This window comes from Urocitellus parryii, chromosome 7 (assembly GCF_045843805.1).
Source record: "Urocitellus parryii isolate mUroPar1 chromosome 7, mUroPar1.hap1, whole genome shotgun sequence".
NCBI classification, from domain to species: Eukaryota; Metazoa; Chordata; class Mammalia; order Rodentia; family Sciuridae; genus Urocitellus; species Urocitellus parryii.
Window position 1 is genome coordinate 38551648 of NC_135537.1, and position 25023 is coordinate 38576670.

The 25023-nt window shown below is 41.7% G+C and overlaps 1 protein-coding gene across 1 annotated transcript in view; it reads right to left on the reverse strand.

The window, feature by feature from the left end:
* The window catches only part of Cpq (carboxypeptidase Q), a 372519-nt gene that overhangs the window by 76137 nt on the left and 271359 nt on the right, over positions 1-25023 (reverse strand). The window contains exon 6 of the mRNA XM_026383548.2: positions 5085-5286. Within this exon, the coding sequence (XP_026239333.2) occupies positions 5085-5286 (202 nt within the window). The remainder of the gene's footprint in view (positions 1-5084; positions 5287-25023) is intronic.

Genomic DNA, 25023 nt, shown 5'->3' on the forward strand with positions numbered 1-25023 from the left:
AAAGAGTTCCTCACTCTTAAAAAGAGATAATACAGACGTTCTCTCTTCCACTATTGTACAACATGTGTAGCTTGGAACAAATGCAGCCACCTTGAGACCATGAGGTGACAAGCCTGAAGATAAAAGTCAACATGCCAAGGATGGCCATGTGAAAGATGTAAAGAACTGAGGTCCTTGTTGTGGCTGAATGACTGAACATTCCTTTTAAGAGAAGTTTAAAAATCCCCTTCCTGCCATTCTGAGTTGGGTCTTCTGTTTTATTTCATAGACAAAAGCAACCCAGCTGATGGATGCGCTGATGTTCAATGCAGGCAGTTTGCTCTGGAATGAGTGGGGCCCAGGAGGTGGAAGGAAACTGGGAATGTGGGTCAGCGTAATCCTAGGAGGCTGCTGTAGGAATCAGTGAGTGGTGATGAGACAAGTCTGTGGGGTGGGGTGGAGGAAGTGGGTTGAATAAATAGGAGAGATTTAAAGGAAACAGGACTTGGAGACTGGTGGCATGTTCCAGATTATGCTGAGGTTTGGGGATTGTGGTTACAGTCACTGAGACAGGACAGAGGAGGAGGAGAAGCACATGAAGATACTTGGTGGAAATGATGACTTGTAAGTTACCATATGCACTTTGCAGATGAGATACCCACGAGTCACTCACTGGGGATAGGGATGTCCACCAATCCCTTCACTACCGAGTGCTCAGTAGATGACAAGTGAAGATACTCAACAATAAATGAGTGAGGCTTAGAAAGAAAAAATACATTATTTGCACTTATAGTTAGAAGCTGAGAAGCCAAAATACTCAAGGTCTCTAATTTTTTCCAGCACATTCTACCACAAGCCAACAAATGAGAAAAAGGTTAAATCACAGATTTTGAGGCAGAGGAGGAAACTTTTACTGGTATATATGGAATAAAAGTGGAATCATTCTCTTAGGTCATATTAAGAGAGTATCTGAGTTTTCCATTAGTGTATGTTTTGTGAAGGAGTTTCTAAAGAAAGATGTTCAAGAGGGATGCATTTAGGGACATCTGAGAACCATATATTATACCTCAGTACTGAAATATTCAAACTGAAAGAGATTCCTCTCTTTCAGCTCATACTAAGAGAATCATCATTTCCACCAAGTATCCTCATTTGGTCCTCCTCCTCCTCTGTCCCCTGTCTCATTGACGGTGCCACAATCCAAAAGCCTCAATTATAATTTGGGACATGCAACCAAATGTTTTCCAAGCCCTGTTTACTTTAAATTTCTCCTATTTCTAAATTCGCACTTAGAAAATCAAGCACAAATTTTAAAATTTATAGTCTGTTCACTCTCTGGAGTGAATAGAGACTAACTTAAACCCCTCTGAGATCACTTGTCACAAGTGATCTTTGAAATTATCTTTGAAAGACTCAGCGAACAGCTGTTCACCATTTTATGCAGGAAAATCATTAAAGTACTAGAAGATATTTTCAACATCTTCTCAAATTTTGTTCTTTTAAGAGAAATAATTATAATTGCTGGACTTCCTAATATATATCATTCTTCCAATATTTTAAAATCTTTTTGACTTTTTTCATGGCATCCTTTCTACCTCCACTCCCCCACACACCTTATTTTTCTTCTTTCCTTTTTTGGAACTGAGGATTGAACCTGGGATTTCGCATATGTGAGGCAAGCACTTTGCCACTTAGCTACACTTTTATCTACACTCTTAATGTAAGGGACCCAAACCTTATCAAACATTGTTTTCAACGCCTTTGTTTCTACTCTCACGTTAGAATTGCAAGAACTTAAGTATTTTTCCAGAATTAAACTAAAAGCTATGTGAAAGGCATGGCAGTAGAAAATACTGGCCTTAGACTCTAAGAACTAATGGTTAAAGATTGGATGCAAGATGCATCCAAGAGCAATGTTGTCATAAGCGGTCAAGTGCCAGATTGTGGAATAAGGACCAGGAGTGCTTTGGAAATTCAGACAAGTAATAGGGCACCATGGGCTGAGGAAGGACAATGAATAGTACCTGCAGAGTGTGCCTCAAGGAACATCTAGGATTTGGTGGGAAGAGCAGAAGGACAGAAGGCTGGAGTAGCAAGATCTGGAATAGATCATTTATGCAGAAATTACATCCAAGATACTCATTTTTAAAAGTTTTTCCTCCAAAGCCTTGTATTTACTTTGCTACAGATTTCATCTAGATGGGTGAAGGACATTATCTCTCCTCTTCCAAAGACGATCCTGTCATAAATCGATCTATTTGTCTTATATAACTAGTGAAAAGCAGGTTGAATTTTAATTCTCTCTGTGTTCTCAATTCCTATTTTGGTATTCATCATATATGGAATATTAAGAAACCAGGGCCCAAGCATCATACAAATTTGATAGGATTAAACATACTAGAGGCTCAAACAACGTTCATTGAATCAATGAAAGAAAAAAAAAAGATGGATGGAATGTGGAAACATTACTTCTCATTAATCTTCCAAATTTTAGGTAAGCAGTTATTTAAACATAACTTAAATAGTATTTTGAATTTTACCCTTAGGTTTGAATATTTTACTTGCCAGGTCTTTAAGAATACAGAGAACTCATAAGTTTTCTTTTCTTTTTTAGATCAATTATGCTTCTTTGGTTTCTTTTGTTTTTGAAAGTTCTTGAAATTTTCAATAAGCAACAAAAGTTCTAATGTGGGCAGTTCCATTGTTTCTTCCAGGAATAGCCCAAACCTGAAATTTCAAAAGATAGCTGAACAGAATTCAAGGGAAGGCTGAGATAATTTGGTTCATCCTTTCAATACTCTAAAGGAAAAAATTTCTTTAAAAATTCCAGGAAACATTTATAGTCATCTAAAAGAACTATTGCCTTTTTAATCTACAGAGCCAGGGAGGGGAGTGGAACCAAGAATGTGAGGAAAAAACAAGTAGTTATTTACAATAACAGACTCCTCTCTCCCAGAGGTAAATTATTTTGGAGCAGCAGTGAACTGCAGTCCTTTGCATAAGTAAGAGCTGGGTAAGATAAACATTGTGGAGCTGCCAGATATCTGGAGGACCATCGCAGCATTCCAACGTCCCTGTGTTGTTCACAGTGCAAAAAGTCCAGCAGCCTTGACCCCAGCCTGGCTCATTCTCAGGGTGACTTTGGCCCTGTCAGCAGTGACGACTTGTACTGTGTCGTTTAACCCTTCTGAATCTGTTTCTTCACCTACTTCACAGGATGGTGGTAGGACTCAAAGACAGTGTCTGCAAAACTAGCACCCCATAAATAGCAAGAGCTCAACAAATTCTAAGTTAATTACTCAGGAATGGTAATGGGCTCAAATTCCCCACGCCACTTCAGCAGGTGGATATCAAATCTGACCTCATCATGGCTGAGAAGGACCAGGCCTCCTTCCCTCAGGTGAAGACAATCAAATCAATTCGTGCTTTCCACACAGAACCTTCCTCAGGAATCAGGTGGACATGCGGCGCGATCTCGCCGTCACACATGACAAAGCCAGAAACAGCACAAGGTTTTGTGCCCCGATACTGTTGTAGGTTCTAGTTCCTTCTCACTTCCCATGACCACCCCAGAGGGTCTCCAGGGCCGTTCACCCTCTTCTACCAGTCTGCTCCTCACAGCTGCCACCTGAAGCTTCCTTAGGGGTTCTCAAATTTCAATAATTTCCTTTTGAAAAGTTTAGGCTCAGTAAAAATTCAAAATTTCAAGCAAATTATTCTATGTGATGTACAGGGCAAACTCTCTTCCCTTAACTTCCATCAAGTTTATCAATGACATATATGTCGATATATGGATCTGTCCAGAGATGACACCATCATTGTTAATGACATACATAACAAATGAAGAGAATTTGGGTCCATGTATTAGGTTTTTTTTTTTTTTTTTTTTTTTTTTTTGTGCTGGGACAGAACCCAAGACCTGGTACATGCTGGGTGAGTGCTTTACCACTGAGCTACATCCCCAGCCCAGGTTCTTGTATTAGAATAAAGGAAAACTTCTATTTCTAGTTATGGAAGATTAATATAAACCTTAAAACTTAAAATGTGCTTTAAAACCTTCAATATCTCAATAATAAGCTTTTCATAAATCTTAAATCTGTGTAGTATGCTGTTGGTGAAATCTATTTTGCCGACAAAACAAAAACAAAACAAAAACAAAACTAGAGTGGGGTGTGCCTTGAAGACACTGTTTTTGTATCTTTGAAATGTTTCGTAGTTTCTGGAATGTCCAAAGTCTGGCCTTCCTATTTGTGTAATACAAATACAGACTAATTTGCAGATGGCTCCTTGAACAAGATTTTGATTATGTATATAACAGTGCTGGGGACCACAGGAGTCAGGAACAGTTAAGAGCACTTTTCCATGCCTGGGCTTGGGCACATTCATGAGGTTGTACAAGTTTTGTCTTCTTGAGACTGTTCTGCCTCTATTTCTGTCACCTCCTCAGGTTAATTCCCACTTCATAATTCCATCCTTGTCCCCAGAGACTTAGGGCTTCTCTTCAGGATATGTATGTGATAAAAATCATAATCAGGGCAAGTCAGTTTATATCCAACCTCTTAATGGAAGTCTTTGCATTAAGGAAAAAACATAATTAGCAGGAAGAACCCCACCCTCAAAGAATGAATCTCTCATGGTAAAGTTTCAGATGCCACGCTCTTTGGGTAGAGAATTTAGATCAGTAAAGGTTTCCTGGCACAGGGCAGAATGAGAAGGGTGTCAGTGATCCTAATTGCCTTCTACTCTGTTTTTCAAATTTTTGATTGTGAGATCACTGTGGTACAATCACCAGAGATACCTCTTTAAAAAACAAAACAAAACAACTGATTTCTAGGCCAAATCCTAGAGTCATTAAATCAGAATCTCTGGGGGGGGGGAGGGGAGAGGAGCTTATCATTTAGAAAGAAAAGACAGATGGGTAACAAATGCAAACTGAATACCATTATCTCAACTTTAGAATCATCAAATTATACCTGATAGACAAAAGCTTAGGGGTTCCATGCATCACTTGGCCTACGAGTAGCCACTGTGCCTTGGTAAATAGAGATTTTATTTTAAATCGGTGGCCATACGTAAGGAACATGGACTTCATCCTTTTGTCTTACCAGGCACGCCAGCTTGGATCCAGAAGTTAATGTCCACCCCTTCACCATCACTGAAGACCTGGGTGACGTTGAGGGGCTGCAGCAGGCGCATCACCTCCTTCATGATGGCCCTGGCCTTATCACTGCCAGTGAATTGCAGCCCCGTGGGTAAGAAGGTTCCCGAGTCAGACTCCATCACCAGGCTGTAGTTGGAAATATTTACCTGAACAAAAGAGAGAGAGAGAAAAAAAAAATGTTTGGTTCCTATCTGCCGCTTCTGTGCTTTCTCCTGGGGGAACAATCAAAGGCCAAGACAGACGTGGCTCTGCCTGACTTAGGGTCTGGTCTGCACGTGACCTGATGGTTCTGAGGTGCACAGTCACTTACCCTGAGATTTGCCAAACTCAAGCCCTGCCTTGGAAGGATTAAAAAAAATACAATGAAGGGAAATGTATTAAAGCTGCTCAATCATTTCTATCAGCAATGTTATTCTTTCAGCTGATTTTCTGCTTGTGCCAGCCCCTCCTACGTGGCAGGGATCTCCAGGGAGCGTTGGACATGCTCAGACAAAAGGCGGCGTGCCCTGTGGACTTGTTTCCGCACTTCTTCCCTCCACAGAGATATTCTATCTCGTTTTAATTGTGAGTTCTGCTGGAGCTAAAAGGCCTCAGACTGGCAGGTGTGTCTTGGGTTTCTGGTTTTGTTGTTGTGCCATCTGTTGAATCCCTGGGGAGGCACTAATAGAACAAGACATGAAACACGGCTCTCCCTGGTGTGGAACCACAGCACTCTAATCCCAGGCAACTCTGCCAGGCTGCCAGTTTGTAAACTCTTCCCCAACAAAGTCTGGTAAGAGAGCCTGCAGTGATTTGATGTAGCCAGTATCGTCACTGCAAGAGCTTCCACTGTAACAGGCTCTCGACAGGTTGCACGGCTAAATTGCTACCCAGCCCTGACTTGCGAATTTCAGGGCCTTCAAGCTGGTCAGGCCCTCTGTTTCCCAAGAGCCACCCCCTTCTCCAAGACTGATCAGCTATTTGGTTGAGTTATTCCCAAGCTGTCTTTGGATAGCACTATTACTCATTCTTCATTACTCATCTAGTACAAATCAATAATCACATCGGTATACTGCTTCCAGAGAGTTTCCACATTTGCAGTCTCTTTCGGTCTTCTCTGGAAACTCATAAAATCAACAAAGAGGCTTTATTATTGATGCAGTTTTATAGGAAAGAATCTGAGGATCAGAGGGGTCAAGTGATTCATTCAAAGTCACACAGCAGGCAAATGGTAGCACCTGCTCTGAATTCCTTTGCTTTCTGAAACTCCACAGTGCCACTGCTGGCATGGATATGGGAGTGGTCACTTGTTCTGCATTAAGATGACTTTTCACTTACATAACCAATTTGAAAGTTGCATAAGTACCTTTTCTCCTGAAGCAGATTCCACTTTATAGTGATTTCTTAACATTTGCTGTGGAAACATACTGAGGCCACAAAAAAGCAAGGGCAGAGGCGGGTTCCAAGGGAGGGTACTGCCAGCATTTATAGGCCTGAGCAGGAGGCCCTGAGACGCCTGGATTTTTGTTGTCGTTATTAATGGTGAGGAGGTTAACGAAGCAGAAGCCTGCTCGTGTTTCCACTTTCATTCTAAGGAATTTTCTGTCTTCATGGTGATTTTCACTGAAAGACCCAAGTCATTTATAATAGAAAGGGCCACCTCGGCTTTCAGCTGGTGGCTACAGTATTACGGTAGGAGCATCATTAGAATTAATAATATGCAAAATATTTGCATTTGTGGCCTATATTCAGGGATCATTTAACTGTACATTGCTGCTAGGTCAGCAGGTGACTTGCGATTTGGCAGTACTAATTCTTTCCCCTTGAAGGCCTCCAATCCTCCTCACCCCGAACTCTGCCTAACCTGTAAACAGGAGAAAAAAATCAAGTATATTTTACAAATGAAAACAGAATTGGGTGACTTTATATGTAAGGGTTCCCATATTGTGGGCATATTATATGTTTCCAACAAGAAATTCATGTGAAGGGCTCCTAATTGGGTACTATTTAGGTTAAAAGTGGAGCTAGTGAGCAGTTTAGCAGTCAGATCCCACACTAATGAGCAGCCAATGAGGTGGACCAGGCTTGGATTCATTTGTTCTCTTCCTGACATAGCAACTGACACTCTGGGTTACTAGGATGGAGAGACTGGCCTCCTCCTTCTCCCAAAGTCACCCCACCTTAGCCCTTGCCTTATCATCTTCAGGTTGGGATAAATGCTCTTTCCTAAGCTCTAACAATGAACCTGTGCACTTGGAGCTTCTAGCACCTCTAAAGAAATGACCTCTGTAGACCAGGGTGAAAGCGTTGCAGGAACTCAACTTACAGTGGCTTCTAACAACATGTTCATTAAGTGCTTCCTGGCTTCCTTTAATTGCAAATGAATAAATGTGGTAAGGACAGGGGACTTCACAGTTTGGGAGTGCCACTGTGCCATGTCACAGGATGTTGACAGGAGTATACAGAGTAATGTAAACAAAGAACATTTCAAAGGTAGCATGAGCTATCTATGTGGCAGCCATTTTCACAGAGAGACGAAAAGTATGGGCTTTGGAGTTTGCCTGACTGGGTGGCAGCCTCTTAGTAACCAATCTTTAGTGGTGTGACTTTTGCGTGCTCCATATAATCTCTCAGCTTCTTCTGCCGTGAAATGGGGACAATACTGCCCCACCCTCATCCCCAGCTCATGGAGTTGTGAGCAACTGCATTGCAGAGCCTGGTGCACAGTTAGCACTTGATAAACAGCAGCATGATTGTGTGACTGTTCTCAGAACTGGCCATCAATACCTCGTAGACTGTCAGGATGGTGCCAATACCAGCTATTCTGTTAGCTGATTATGATGATGACAGGTTAGCATTTTTCAGTGCCTCCTGCAAGACAGACACTGTGGAATGCTTTGCAGCTCATCCCATGTGCTGTAAGATAACTGCTGTTATATTTATTTCACAGACAAGACACTGAGGTTCATTTGGCTTCCCACCTTCCCCACAGTTCCCTGCTAGTAAGCGGTGCAGTCAGAACTCACAGAGGTCTGCCCCTCCAGGCGTGGGGTCTCAACCCCACTGCCCTGTCTCCCGAGGTCACCTCTGACTTTCTCTGACTTTCCAGCCACCAGTCCACACTTTTAAATCAGAAATTGAGACTGTAGCTGAAGAAACATATAGATTTCTTTTTTTTTTTAACTTCATGATCTCAGTATAAGATCTGCTTAGATAGAATTTATTATCCCAGCTAATAAAGCAATTTAATAATAAAATAATAGACAAAGAGAGGATAGAAAACAAAAGCAAAAACTCTTGCTCCAGATTTCTTCCCAACTAGGAATAAAAAGCCTAATTTAATAAAACATTTTTTATAGCCAAATAACACAGGATGTGTAGGTATCAGTAAGCCAGCATTCTGGCGTAGGAAGAGATGTTTGATTTCCATTCATGTAGAGTTGTATTAGCTGCTAACATGATGGTAGCTTTCTATTGTTTCCTATTTATATATAAACTTCTCCATATGTTTTCAATAAAGAACTAAGAAAACAAACCACCCACTGTCCATGACACTGCCTTTGCTCCACATTTATGGAGTCATTATCTAATTGTTAGCACATGGTGAAGGATTTGGGAAAACAAAATTGTCTCTGCTCAGAGAAGCTGAGATGGATCAATGGGTCCCCTGGCTGCTACAACTGTTGCTTCCTAGGAGCCAAAGTCACAAACATCCAGATTCCTTATATGCCATGAGCTTTGGGTCATGTTCAGGGTGGATGTGAAAACCTGACCATTGCTAGTGACAAGGAGCAGGCCAGGCCCGATTTACCCAACTCCTTCTAGCACACACACCAAGATAGTCTTCCTCTGGTTTACAGGGTGTAGGAAGAAACCTGCTTCAAGAGACGGGAGGCTTTATTGCTGAGATAACCAGCACCCATGGAGACAAGCTCGAGTGTACCGACGAGGAGGCCACGCTGTTCAACGATAAGCTCAGTTATTATCTGCAACCCCCCCCCCCCACTTTGCTCTCTTAATAAAGGAATCTCTCTATTTGGCGCCAGGGAAACTGTCATTCATTACCACATGATGTGCATAATGTAACGTAGAGAAATGCCCCCAGGGAACCTCCCTGGTTGGGATCATTGGATTAGTTAATATCTGCTCAGAGTTGAGGCTTTATGGCTTTGTCATGTGCTACAATCACATCTTATAACACTTCTTTTTTTTTTTTTTTTTTTCCTCTTAAGGGTCAAGCAACTCTGCCAAAAACCAGTTTGGTAACCATTCACATTCTTTGGGTGCAACGCAAGATTAAAAAGAAGAAGACTGTTTAAAATACATATTGCATGTTTTAAAATGCTCACTTCCTAATATAAACACAAGGATGATGTTTGTATTCTTGGCTTTTATAAAATTCCAGGCGATTCTTCTTCAGAAATAAAGACCCAAATTCCATAACATCTCCTCTCCACCCCCGACCCCACCCCCCAATTTGGTTTCTTCTTTGTTTAAAAGCTTTTCATTTTCTCATAACCTACAGAGAATAACTGATGAGAAAACCAGGAGAAAATCAATGCGTTTCTCTCATCTTTCTCAAAATGTCTTTGGTTTTGACCTAAAGTGACACTGAAATCCCAAAATCAAATGAAAAGAACAAGAGCCCCCTCATTATTTTAATTAATCATGTAGCCTCATATCAATCATCAAAGAAATAAAGTTCAGCTGGGCACAGTGGCACACACCTGTAATCCCAGTGGCTCAGGAGGCTGAGGCAGAAGGATTGCGAGTTCAAAGCCAGCCTCGGCAAAAATGAGGCGCTAAGCAATTCAGTGAGACCCTGTCTCTAAATAAAGTACAAAATAGGGCTTGGGATGTGGCTCAGTTTTTGAGTGCCTCTGAGTTCAATCCCTGGTACCCCCCATCCCTCCCATAAGAAGAAATCCCCACTGACACAAGGCAATCAGCCCTGGTAGGACTTTCTTGCCCCACTGAATGTTAACATTTTATGGTGGCGGTGACATATTTTACACAGGTAGTGGTGATGTTGCTTGGCCAGGTAGTGGGCACAAAATGGGTTTTGAAAAGCAGTTCATTCCCAGATGTGCGAGCTGAGCCACTGCACTCATCTCTCATAGCCGGCTGATGGCCCTGGAGTCCCCTGCTTCCAGGGTGGAGGTGGAGGTATAGGTGGAGGTGGAGGAGGAGGTGGCCAGTCTTTACAGAGCAGCAGCTCAGACCACTGCCAATATTTGTGGTCTAAAGAGGCTTCCCCTGCCCTGCAAAGCCAGAAACAGGCTTCACTTTCTGGTCAGGTCTACTCTGAAGTTCATGCTTTTATTTCTAACCAGTCTTCAGCATTCTGTCTTGAACAGCCTTGGGTACCCAAGGGAGATCTAGAAGAAAGATGACAAGGTGCAGTGCCATAAGTTATTTTCATTTGGCAGCTAAACTGGCAGCAGCATGGGGGAACTGGCAGTCTTGGGTAAGTCACATTAGTACAAAAATTGCAGACAACTTTTGTGGGTTAGCCCCCACCTGCCTGGAGACAGGAACAGAATGGAGAGCTTCCAGGGACCCCGTTCCAGCACGATCACACGGTTGTGTGCAGAGGAATTCTGCTGTGAGACAAACCTGTGTTTTCAGGCAATCCCATTTTTACAATGTCATTTGAAGCACTCTAGATCTCAGTGAATTCTCCTCTTGGGCTAGTCAAGGTCTGCAGATAGCCCTTAAACTTACAAAGGCATCTGATCCCTCTCTAAATGTCACTATGGTAACGGCGGTGAGTCGGCAGGATAAAAATACGGCATGAACATTGGTTAAAAGATGTATTTTACTTATAGTATATAAGAAATAGGACTGTATTCACGTTGCTTTTAAAAATAAAAGAATGCAAGATCCAGGGTATTGTTAGATCAACTTTAAAAAAGCTGAAATTAACACCGATCACAGTGTCTAGTTATTTTTCTGATGTTGTAGCAACGTATTTGATCATAGGCAGTGGACCTCAAAATCAATCTCTGTGTGTATGTGTGCGCACACGCCTGCATGCACTCTGCGCTATTGCTCAGCACAGCTGACACAGTGAGACCCAGTGGGGATTGAACGTAGGGTCTCACCCATGCTAGGCAAGAGCTCTACCACTGAGCTTCATCCCCAGCCCTTTTTATTTTGAGACAAGTCTTGCTATGCTGGCCAGGCTGGCTTTGAACTTGATATTCTCCTGCCTCAGCCTCCTGAGTTGCTGGGATTACAGGTGTGTGCCACCATGTCTGGTGAAGATCCCACAATTACAGTGTGATTCCTTTAACGCCATACGTTGGCCAAACGTTTCATGTTACTGGCTTCATACTCATTTCCATTTGCAGTGGTAGAAGGGAAATGTTCGACGTCACTGACTTTGTAGACGCAGACTCCTTGAACTTGGCATTCTCTGTCCTCTCCATCTCCTTCCTCCCAGGCTACTCCCTGTCAGTCTCTCCTTATCCCCACCAACTCCCATCCTTCTCCATGTTTGGAAGGTGCAAACTGCCAAAAGGAAGAGCTCATCCTTCACTGACGCACTTCCTTTAACCCTGACGTGCTGCACAGACATAAAGATGCGCTTCTCACATTGGATGGTGTTGGTCTGCCCCCAGGAGAGTGCTCTGGGTTGACTCCTGCTGCCTTTCTCTTGGCTGGGAAGGCTACCCCAGCTTCTTTCTTTAGTCTCTTCCTAAGGTTATAACTGACAACTGAGTTCATCTTCTTACAAGTAGACAGATTATTTCTTTTTAAAATTGCATTAGTCATCATTTTCATGTCCTAAAAAATAAGGTACTTTATACCCAAGAACCCACATATCACTTAACCCTAGAAGAAATCCTACTAAAATCCGGTTCATGAATTCTGTTTCTATACACACAAGCACTTCTAGCATTTTAGGATTATGACAATATCCTCATATGCTTTACTTGATCAAAGACTCTTTAGTAATATTAGTAAAGATACTAAACATAGCTTTAGAAATAATTATAGCTTATTAAAAAGTCTTTTCCTCCTTCTCGTTTAAAAACACAGTAGTGAGTTTGAAACCTCCTAAAAACCGTTGTACCCAAGTATGAATTTCTGGGCTCTTGGTTCCCTCAAATGTCTTTGTGTCTTACCACTGCCCAAATCTTTCCTGATTATCATGCCCCTGATATGCTGGTCAGTTCCATCTTATCCAATTTATGTTTTATACTTGTCTTACTCCTGAAAGAATCCAACGCTTCTGCAAAGAAAAGATCTTAATAACATATTAGAAGAGTAGGTAAAGGCTCCAGGACCAAGGAGATGCCAGGAATTCAAGGGAGAGAGGTCTGGTGGACCCTTCTGCATCTCCGTATTAATCAACAGAGCTTAGCACATAAAAGGTACTTCACAGATGCTTGAGGAAAAAAAATCACAGTTGCGAAAATGTTGACCTGGACCCTAGAAGCAACTTGAGGGTGCAATCTAGCTCTAGCTCGTGACTGCCAGCGTAAGAGGGAGGACTGATGCATTGCTGAGCTTGCAACATCTAGGAATAGAATGCGGGACCCTACCAGCTCCTTGGAAGGGGCGATGCATTTGCCAACATTCACCTCTAAGAGGAATTATTCCATGGCCCTTCATGTGAGGAACACTGAACAAAATACAGAGTCTCCAATAATGATTTTACAAAAGATAAAAGAGTTGCTTACCTTTACCAACTGTTTCCTACATATTGATACTCAATGAAAACTAAAAACAAAATATTAATCCGTAGTTCAGTCAAGGTGTAAGGTGTTTTCTTCAGGGAGCAAATGTATCTATTCAATAGTTATTGAGAAAAAAAAAATGAGGAGTAGGACAGCCACAGATCCCCGTTGCCCTGGCCAGTCCCAGTTTATACCCCTTATCTCAGCATGTTATTTTTATTTATTTATTATTTATTTATTTATTTATTGGTTGTTCAAAACATTACAAAGCTCTTGACATATCATCTTTCATACATTTGACTCAAGTGGGTTATGAACTCCCATTTTTACCCCAAATACAAATTGCAGAATCACATCGGTTACACACTCACATTATTACATAATGGCATATTAGTGACTGTTGTATTCTGCTACCTTTCCTATCCCCTACTATCCCCCCTCCCATCCCCTCCCTTCTTCCCTCTCTACCTCATCTGCTATTGTTCAATTTTCTCCCTTGTTTCCCCCACCCTTTCCCCTCACAACCTCTTATATGTAATTTTCTGTAACATCGAGGGTCTCCTACCATTTCCATATCCTTTCCCTTCTCTCTCCCTTTCTCTCCCCCCATTCGTCTCTGTTTAATGTTAATCTTTTCCTCATGCTCTTCCTCCCTGTTCTGTTCTTAGTTGTTCTCTTTATATCAAAGAAGATATTTGGCATTTGTTTTTTAAGGATTGGCTAGCTTCGCTTAGCATAATCTGCTCTAATGCCATCCATTTCTCTGCAAATTCCATGATTCTGTCATTTTTTAGTGCTGCGTAATACTCCATTGTGTATAAATGCCACTTTTTTTATCCATTCATCTATTGAAGGGCATCTAGGTTGGTTCCACAGTCTAGCTATTGTGAATCGTGCCGCTATGATCATTGATGTGGCATTATCCCTATAGTACGCTCTTTTAAGATTTTAAGATCCTTAGGGAATAGTCCGAAAAGGGCAATAGCTGGGTCAAATGGTGGATCCATTCCCAGCTTTCCCAGGAATCTCCATACTGCTTTCCAAATTGGCCTCACCAATTTGCAGTCCCACCAGCAATGTACAAGTGTACCCTTTTCCCCACATCCTCGCCAGCACTTATTGTTGTTTGACTTCATAATGGCTGCCAATCTTAGTGGAGTAAGATGGTATCTTAGTGTGATTTTGACTTGCATTTCTCTGACTGCTAGAGATGGTGAGCATTTTTTCATGTACTTGTTGATTGATTGTTTGTCCTCCTCTGAGAAGTGTCTGTTCAGGTCCTTGGCCCATTTGTTGATTGGGTTATTTGTTATCTTATTGTCTAATTTTTTGAGTTCTTTATATATTCTGGATATTAGGGCTCTATCTGAAGTGTGAGGGGTAAAAATTTGTTCCCATGATGTAGGCTCTCTATTTACCTCTCTTATTGTTTCTCTTGCTGAGAAAAAACTTTTTAGTTTAAGTAAGTCCCATTTGTTGATTCTTGTTATTAACTCTTGGGCTATGGGCGTCCTATTAAGGAATTTGGAGCCCGACCCCACAATATGTAGATCGGAGCCAACTTTTTCTTCTATCAGGTGCAGTCTCTGATTTGATATCAAGCTCTTTGATACATTTTGAGTTAACTTTTGTGCACGGTGAGAGAAAGAGGTTCAGCTTCATTTTGTTGCATATGGATTTCCAGTTTTCCCAGCACCATTTGTTGAAGATGCTATCCTTCCTCCATTGCATGTTTTTAGCCCCTTTATCGAATATAAGATAGTTGTAATTTTTGGATTGGTCTCTGTGTCCTCTATTCTGTACCATTGGTCCACCCACCTGTTTTGGTACCAGTACCACGCTGTTTTTGTTACTATTGCTCTGTAGTACAGTTTGAAATCTGGTATTGCTATACCTTCTGATTCACACTTCCTGCTTAGAATTGCTTTTGCTGTTCTGGGTCTTTCTGGGTCTTTTGTTTTTCCATATGAATTTCATGATTGTTTTATCTATTTCTTCAAGAAATGCCGTTGGGTTTTGGATTGGCATCACATTAAACCTGTAGAGAACTTTAGGTAATATTGCCATTTTGATGATGTTAGTTCTGCCTATCCATGAACAGGGTACATTTTTGCATCTTCTAAGATCTTCTTCTATCTCTCTCTTTAGGGTTCTGTAGTTTTCATTGAATAAATCTTTCACCTCTTTTGTTAGGTTGATTCCCAAGTATCTTATTTTCTTTGAGGATATTGTGAATGGAGTGGTTTTCCTCATTTCCATTTCAGAAGTTTTGTTGCTGATATACAGGAATGCCTTTGATTTATGCATGTTGATTTTATATCCTGCCACTTTGTTGAATTCACTTATTAACTCTAGCAGTTTCTTTGTAGACCCTTTTGGGTCTGTTAGATATATTATCATATCATCCGCAAATAGTGATAATTTAAGTTCTTCTTTTCCTATTTTTATGCCTTTAATTTCTTTTGTCTGTCTAATTGCTCTGGCTAGTATTTCAAGAAGTAAATTGAATAGAAGTGGTGAGAGAGGGCATCCCTGTATTGTTCCAGATTTTAGAGGGAATGCCTTCAGTTTTTCTCCATTTAGGATGATGCTAGCCTGAGGTTTAGCATATATAGCTTTTACAATGTTGAGGTAAGTTCCTGTTATCCCTAGTTTTTCTAGTGTTTTGAACATAAAGGGATGCTGTACTTTGTCGAATGCTTTCTCTGCATCTATCGAGATGATCATATGGTTCTTATCTTTAAGTCTATTGATGTGGTGAATAGCCTTTATTGATTTCTGTATATTGAACCAGCCTTGCATCCCAGGGATGAATCCTACTTGATCATGGTGCACAATTTTTTTGATATGCTTTTGTATTCGATTCACCAGGATTTTATTGAGAATTTTTGCATCCAAGTTCATTAGAGATATTGGTCTGTAGTTTTCTTTCTTTGAAGTGTCTTTTTCTGGTTTCGGGATCAGGGTGATGTTGCCCTCTTAGAATGAATTTGGAAGAGCTCCTTCTTTTTCTATTTCTTGAAATAGCTTGAAAAGTATTGGTATTAATTCTTCTTTGAAGGTTTTGTAAAACTCCGCTGTATACCCATCTGGTCCAGGGCTTTTCTTGGTTGGTAGTCTTTTGATGGATTCTTCTATTTATTCCTTTGTTATTGGTCTGTTTAAATTGTGTGTGTCTTCCTGACTCAATCTGGGCAGATCGTATGACTTAAGAAATTTATTGATATCTTCACTATCTTCTATTTTATTGGAATATAGGGTTTCAAAATATTTTCTAATTATCTTCTGTATTTCTGTAGTGTCTGTTGTGATATTGCCTTTTTCATCCCGTATGTTAGTAATTTGAGTTCTCTTTCTTCTTCTCTTTGTTAGCATGGCTAAGGGCCTGTCGATCTTATTTATTTTTTCAAAGAACCAACTTTTAGTTTTTCAATTTTTTCAATGGTTTTTTTTTGTTTCAATTTTGTTGATTTCTGCTCTGATTTTAATTATTTCTTGTCTTCTACTACATTTGCTGTTGTTTTGCTCTTCCTTTTCTAGGGTTTTGAGGTGTAGTGTGAGTTCATTTATTTGTTGGTTTTTTCTTTTTTGGAGGAAAGAACTCCAGGAAATGAATTTCCCTCTTAAAACTGCTTTCATTGTGTCCCATAGATTCCGGTATGTTGTGTCTGTATTGTCATTTGTCTCTAAGAATTTTTTTATCTCCTCCTTTATGTCTTCCATAACCCATTGATCATTCAGTAACATATTGTTCATTTTCCAGGTGATGCAGGATTTTTCCTTCCTTCTTTTATCATTGATTTCCAGTTTCATTCCATTATGATCAGATATGGTGCATGGTATTATCTCCACGCCTTTATATTTACTAAGAGTTGCCCTATGGCATAATATATGGTCTATCTTTGAATAGGATCCATGTGCTGCTGAGAAGAACGTGTATCCACTTGATGATGGTTGATATATTCTATATATGTCAGTTAAGTCTAGGTTATTGATTGTGTTATTGAGTTCTATAGTTTCTATATTCAGCTTTTGTCTAGAGGATCTGTCTAATGGCGAGAGCGGTGTGTTGAAGTCACCCATAGTTACTGTGTTGTGGTCTATTTGACTCTTGAACTTGAGGAGAGTTTGTTATATGAATGTTGCAGCTCCATTGTTTGGTGTATACAAATTGATAATTGTTATGTCTTATTGGTGGATGGTTCCTTTTAACAGTATATAGTGTCCTTCTTTATCCCTTTTGATTAACTTAGGTTTGAAGTTGAGTTTATTCGATATGAGTATGGCCACTCCTGCTTGCTTCCGAGGGCCATGTGAGTAGTATGATTTTTCCCAACCTTTCACCTTCAGCCTGTGTATGTCTTTTCTTATCATATGAGTCTCCTGAAGGCAGCATATTGTTGGATTTGTTTTTTTGATCCAGGTTACTAGCCTATGTCTCTTGATTGGTGATTTAGGCCATTAACATTTAAGGTTACAATTGAAATATGGTTTGTACTTCCAGTCATGTTTATTTATTTATGTATTTTAGTTTGTCTAGTTTTTACTTTTTGGTTATTTTCTTCCCCCTTTACTGAGATACCTCCTACTGTTAGGTTTGGGCACTATTTTTCAATTCCTCCTCTTGTAGTATTTTGCTCAAAATGCTTTGCAGTGCTGGTTTTCTGGCTGCAAATTCTTTTAGCTTTTGTTTATCGTGAAATATTTAAATTTCATTGTCAAATCTGAAGCTTAATTTTGCTGGATACAGTATTATTGGTTGGAATCCATTATTTTTCAGCATTTGAAATATATTGTTCCAGGATCTTCTGGCTTTCAAAGTCTGTGAAGAAAAATCAGTCGTTAACCTAGTTGGTTTACTCCTGAATGTAATCTGCCTCCTTTCTCTCGTAGCAGGCGGGCGGGTGGACTCCAGCTGCCCAGTCGCACGGGCAGCGGGCGGGCTGTCGCCGGCAGGTGGGTGGTCTCTAGCCGCCCAGTCGTGAGGGCCTGGCCTCTCGTCCCCTAGCTTCTCCTTCTAGTCCGGCCTTCCCCTGTGTGATGCCTCTTGGCAGTTCAAACTGTACTCTGGGCCTGCAGTTTGCTGGGTGTGGAGGGTGGCTATTGAAAACTGGCACCCTATTGTTTTGTTTTTTTCCGCCTGCCCCTCCCCCAGAGCTGGCAAGACAGGTTTCGTTTTCGCCGCTGATGGGAGGGGGAGTTGGAGGACTGGTGTCTCTACCTTTCCCCATGTCTCTATGTAGGCTCGTTCTGATAATCCCTCCCCCAGAAAGCCTGGGAGAGAATTTATGTGAATTCCCCGCTGTATGGGAGATGGGCTGAGTAACACGCACCTGTTTTATTGTTGCAATCTGTCGGAACCTGGTGGTGGTGATGTCAGCTCTCCAAGATGGTGGCTGCTGGCTTCCTTGGTGGACTTTCCATTGTGGGGGATAGAACTGGACCGCTTCCTTCCCCACCTCAAATCCCGAACTCAGCCCAGTGCTCAGTGAGGGCACATCCAGCAGGACTCCACAGAATCCGTGGCACCGTTTCTCTCTGCTTGCTGGTCACTTCTCGGCGGCGCCCCGCCGTCTGTAGCCGCGGGGCGGGCCGCGTGGCGGGCCGCGTGGCAGACAGTGGATCAGTCAGCCTGGATCTCCGGTCGCACAGTTGGCTCGAGTTTGATACTCAAAAACCGGTCCTCGGTGATGGAAATCCTTCCTCTAGGTTTCGGTGCACCCCAATTTTGCTGTAAATTCCTAACAAGATAGCTTTTTGTTGTTGTTCTAACTCGTTATTCACCTGCGCAGTGACACGGTACACGGGGTGTGATGCACTCACTGAATTGCTTAGTGTCTCACCATTGCTGAGGCTGGCTTTGAACTACCAATCCTCCTGCCTCAGCCTCCTAAGCTGCTGGGATTACAGGTGTGCACCACCATGCCCAGAAGGCTTTTGGCTTTAAGTCTACTTGGTGATACTCCAAGCTCCTATTTCCACACCTCTCTCCTGAATTCAGACTCTTCTACCAGCCACTCAGCATCTTCATTTTCATGCCTAATTGTGTATTTCATGTCTAAATGTGTGTTTCATGTCTAATTGTGTATTTCATGTCTAATTGCATTAGTGATCATTTTCATGTCCTAAAAATGGCTTTTAGGGGCTGGTTCCCTCAAATGTGTTTGTGTCTTACTACTGCCCAAATCTTTCCTGATTTAAATTAATTTGCCAACACAAATTTATTCTTTTCACAGTTATGGAGGGTTTGAGTCTGAATGGAATCTTACAGGCAAGAGTCAAGGGGTTGGTAGAGCTGGTTCCTTTTCTTGTCTGGCTTTTCCCAGCTCCTTGAAGTGCCCTTGTTCCTTGGCTCATGTCTCTCATCACAAGGCCTCTTCTCCTCCTTCACCGTCGTCACACATCCTGTCCCTCCTTCGGTCATCTTTCCTCCCAACTTAGAAAACAGCAAAAACATCCTTCTGGTCATAGAGTCTGAAAACGTTGGTCATCATTCTTGACTCCTATCTTGCTTTTGTATCCCAAATGCAATCTGTCAGCAAATGCTGTCAGCTCTGTTTTCAATAACAGACCAATTCTTCCACAACTTCTCCCTGCTCCGCTGTTCTCATGGAGAATTGCAATGGCTCCCAACTGTCCCCCTGCTTCAAGCCCTGTCATCTTTCAGCCTGTTCTCAGTAGAGTGATCCTCATTTAAAAAAAAAAAATCCAAGCCAGATGATCCTATTCTTCATCTCCAAACCTCCATATGGCTTCCATCTCACTCAGAGTGAAAAGCAAAGCCTTTGTATTCTTCCCGAAGGCCCTACAGCCAAATCTTTCTCTGAAGCTGCTGAAATGCCCAAACACTTAATTGAATTCTCAGAATTCTTGACCAAAAGAAAAGAGGAAATGATCCTGGTTCATGAAGAATCTGGAGGCAAGAGTTACTAGCTCTTTATTTTTATGATTAAAGAAGCCTCAAGTTGTCTATAGAATGTTGAATTGAACCTCTAAGAAGACAATGAGTTAGCCACAAAACCATCCCTATCCAACTAAATCAATCAGCTTGTTGAATGGGAAATGGGCATCCAGTGGCTTTTAGGGGATGGTGGCTAAAATGGCCCTGGGGGAAGGGGAGGAGAGAACTGAGTATCAGGTAGTGGGAGAAAAGAGCTCAGAGGTGATCATTCACTGTGAGGCTCATGAGGATGGGATGGAGGAGGTCTGTGCAGAAACCTCGCCTGAGGGACCAGGGAGTCTTTAAGAAGGAACTCTAAGGGTATAAAAACCACCACCACAATGTGAGCCACTGGGATTATAGGAAGTGAGGCTGAGAGAGGGCAAAAATTACTGTTGAAGCAGATGGAGCATTTATACAGAGGAAACTACATGCTCATGACTAGCAGGTGACCTCTTCCCTGAATTCTACAAAATTTCCTCCTTGACCTCTTTGTGTGAATGTCTGATAGCTCTAATTCATCGTGTCCAAAGCTGAATTCCTGATCTCCAACTCCTCTATCTCAGTGGCTCAGGTCCCAAACTGTGGGGTCACATCATCTCCTCTCCTCTCTCCCCCTATCATAGCCAACTGGCTTTTCCAACTGGTTGGAGCCTGACGACTTGTCACCCCTCCACTGCTACCGTCCCCTTTCCAGTTACCCTCGGCTCTCGGCTGGATTATTGTCTCGCTTCCGTTCTGGGCCCCTTCAGGGTATTCTCACCCAGCAGCAGATGAATCATGTTAGACCACTAATTCAGTTCATGATACTCCTCTGCTCAAGAGACTTCAATAGTTGCGATCTCACTCAGAGGAAATGCCCAGGAGGCCCGGCTCCATGTGGACTCCTTTATAGCCGTGACCGCACGTCCTACTGCTTCTCTTCCTCAGCTCCACTTGAGGAACACGGGCTTCCTCCCTGTTCCCTGCTTGCTGAGCAGGTCCCCATCAGCTTCTTTGCAACAACTCTTCACTTGCCCTAGAAAGTTCCCTCCAGGAGACCCAGGCGGCCCTCTTCTGCATCTTCTTCGGGCCTTCACTCAAATCACCTCCATGGAGTCTTGCCCCTATAAAAAACTAAACATCTCCCTTCTCACATCCCTATCTTTTCTCCCTGTCCAATTTCTTCCCCCCAGTAGTTATCTTCATCTAACATACCATGTTCCCCATTCATCCAGTTTATTATAAGTCTTGATTCACTAGAATGGGAGCAAGACGAGGAGGTAGTCAGCTTCTCATCACGGTGACCCAGAATACCTGACAAGGACTAATTAGAGGAGGAAAAGTCTACAGGAGTGTAATCCATGGATTAACTGAGTCTATTGCTCTGGGCCCAAGGTAAGGCAGAAAATCATGGAGGAAGGGTGTGGTGGAGGAGTGCTGTTCCATTCATGGTGGCCAAGCACAGAGAGAGCCGGGGGAAGATGAATCCTTCCAGGGCAGGTCCCCCATGGCCCACCTCCTCCAGTCACACCCCACCCACTCCATTCAAACTCAGATGGATTGATTAGATCACAGCCATCTAATCTTATCATTTCTGAATGCTCTGGTATTGACACGGGGACACTTCATATTCAAACCATAACATTCCACTCTTCACTGGCAAAAGCTCATGTCTATCTCATGATGCAAAATGCATTTAGTTGTCTCTAAGAGTCTCCATAGTTTTAACAGTTCCAGAATTGCCCCCAAAGTGCAAGTCCAAAGTCTCTTCTGAGACTCAAGGCCAACTCTTGGCTGTGAGACCCTGTAATGATCAAAAGCAATTTATATATATCCCATATATAGTGGAAACAGGTAAACACTCCCATTCCAAAAGGGAGAAATAGGGGCATAGAAAGAAGGGATGGGACTAAAGCAAGACCAACCCTGACTAGGCAGAAATTAGGTGCTGTAGATCCACATCGAACATCTGAGGCACATGGTGGCAAGAAGGTCAGTCCCACCCCTTTGACCTTGCTGGTTGCAGTGCATATGGCCTCTCTTTCAGCCTGGCTTTCTCCACAGCCAGCAGCTTTCCTTGGCAGACTGACCACATTACTGGTATTTGTTAATTCCTAGGGTCTCATTTCAGCTTCGGCTGCACCTCAACAACTTCACACATCACCCTTTCGGGGCAGCCTGCAGGAATTCCTGGGGAGGGGTACTGGGGATTGAACTCAGGGGCACTCAAACACTGAGCCACATTCCCAGCCCTATTTTGTATTTTATTTAGAGACAGGGTCTCACTAAGTTGATTAGTGCCTTGTTGTTGCTGAGGCTGGCTTTGAACTTGCGATTCTCCTGCCTCAGCCTCCTGAGCCACTGGAATTATAGGCATATGCCACCATGCCTAGCAGCCTGCAGGGATTCTGACCCTGTTATATTTTGCCTGTCCTCCTAGGTCCTCTTTTGAAATCTCAGTGGAAGCCTCCATGACCCCACAGCTTCAGCATTCTGCATTGCTGCAGAACCAGCACCATGCGGATGACACCAAGGTCTGCTGCCAGGCTGTGCAGTAGCTGGGTCCTCTGGGATGGTCACAGCATTAACACAGAAGATTTGGGGGGACACCTCATATCCAAACTATACCAAAGAGAGAACTCAGAACACTTTCTGACATTTTTGAAGGCTGTCAATAAACATGGGCTAAGACAAAGAATGAATAGATGTATGTATATATGTATTTAACACATGAGTGTGTGTATATTTCTATATGCAAGCCCACAAGAGCAAATAACCAGGTCCCATTTGGGATGATGGTGGTGGCAGTGAAGATGATGACCACAATGGTGTTGGTGATAATGCAACATTAGCTTTTCGGAATCTGTTTGTGTTGTTGCTGTTTAATTCCTCAAGCAAGGATGGGGTTCACAATTAAGGTTATAAGCTGTTTTTCAGGTGTATATTTTATAAAGCTCTAAAAATATAGAGATTTTGATAACATCTACAGAGGAGCGGCGCGGGGTGGAGATGCAGGCGTGGGAAAGAGTGGTCAGTGGGTACCAAGCTATAGTTAGAGAGGGGCTATTGCAGGAAACAGTAGGGTGACTGCAGATAACAAGCATGAACTGTACATTTCAAGAAGCTAAAATAAAGGGTTTTGAAAGTTTTCACCATAAAGAAATGGTAAATGTTTGAGGAGATATTTAACCCAATTTAAACATTATACAATATATACATGTACTAAACTATTGCATTAATACATCTAATTTTAAAGTTTTTATATATAAGCTTAACATAAATTTAATTTAAAAATATAATAAAAATAAAGCAAAATAGAAGAAAAAGAATGAATAAGAGAGAGAGAGAGAGAGAGAGAGAGAGAGAGAGAGAGAACACCAGGTGCGGTGGCACATGCCTATAATCCCCAGCGGCTCCAAAATAAAGAAAGAGAGAAAAAAGAAATGCGGGAGGAAGTAGATGTGGTTACAAAAGGGCACTTGAAGGATCTGCTGGAAATGAGATGCTTTTTGTCTTATCTGCATTACTCACCACCAGACTACAATAGTTCACCATAGCTTTACAAGATGTTGCTACAGGGTGAAAGGCACCTGGGATCTATTATTTCTTATAACTGCATGAGTATCTATAAACAATTTAATAATAATTTTAAAAAATCATTAAACAAATACTTTTTAGAAAGCTATAGAGAGTAAAAGTGATTTTAAAAAATATGTCCATAAATTATCCAACTGCAAGGGAAAGGTCTAAGGTTCTTTCCATAATGGAATAATAAGGTGCTCTTACTTTGGAGGCTGTGTGGCAATTGCTGTTCCCTTCTCAGGTGAAAACAAGGGCTGGATACATTCTTGGCAGAGCCTATTTCCCCATCTCAGGGGACAGCATCTAATGTGTTATGCTTCCCAAAATAAAATGGCCACTGTGCACAGGAGGAGAAGGGGATGAGCAATAATTACCAAGCGAAAATTTATGGAATCTAAAAAATATTAGGTATATATTTTAAAAATCTTAAGGTTTGTTATACTAGACTTAGTGCAACACGAGGCTAATAATACATGGCATAATCAGTAAGACTCGATTAGAGAAACCAATAAATGCATTCTGGGACTACTTTAACAAGATTTAACAATCACTTCACATACTTCCTAAGTTTTAAAGTATTCAGGCAAAATGAAGGGAAATAATAAATAGATGAGGCAATTTAGCTTTGAGAAGAGTTAAGATAATTTAATAGGTATAGTTTAGATAAAAGGAGGCCAAGGAATTATAGTGATTACAGAAAAAAAAATCTCAATAGGCATCTGTATTGAGTTAAGAGAGGTGAAGAAACACAATTTCCCTCTTCTGAGAATAGTAATAAGCAGCAACAATAATCACCTAAAGGGAGAAGAAGAAAATAGCTATGGTAGAAAAATAGCTGGAAATAATGATCATCTGGGAAGCCACCTGAGGACCACAGAGGGGAGACTGAGTGCTAGGAATGTTCAGGGCAAGTTCAGTAAAAGCAGTTGGACAGGCACATGGCCCTCTCTCCTGCTTCGCCTGTGGATTCCTGGGCTGTTCATCAGGGGCGTCACTGGTGATGGAAGGCTGTTTTGGTGATGAGGGGAGCAACCCTAGGAGACTGTGATCCTGGGAGTGAGTCCCACCTCCTAGTGACTGCCACCTGGGGACAAGAAGAGGTGATGAGCAGGGGCTAAAGTCACTTGAGGCACCTCTTGGCCAGTCGGTGAAAAATAATAGGCAAGTTACTTCACTACTCTGGGCCTCCATTGACTCATTTGCAAAATGGGGTTAACAATAATTATTTGGAGGTTTATTCCCAGGCAGGAGTTTTCACTCTGGGGTCCCCTGAAGATTCAGATTTGAAGCAAGCTGGTACACTTGGACTAGCAAAAATGACATCTTTATTTCCCTTAATCTCTAACTGAAATCCAAGATTTCCTCCTATTGTGAACGCAACACAGGAGTGGAACAGACCCTGTCACTTTTTCACCAACAGAAATCATAGATATTTTCATACCACATTAGAACTGTCACAGAAATTTCAAAATAATCTTATTCATCACTACTTGGAAATTCTAGTAATAAATTATACTCCAAGATCTTATTTGATGTATTGAAAAAACCACATATATCATACATTTAGGATAAAAATTTAGATAACAGTTTTTAATAAAATTCACATCCTTGTAATACTATCTATATTATTTTATGCATTCAAAGATATTATTTGAGAAGAAGTGCATAGGTTTCACCAGATTTGTGGCACAAGCTTGTGGTCCGTAGCATAAGCA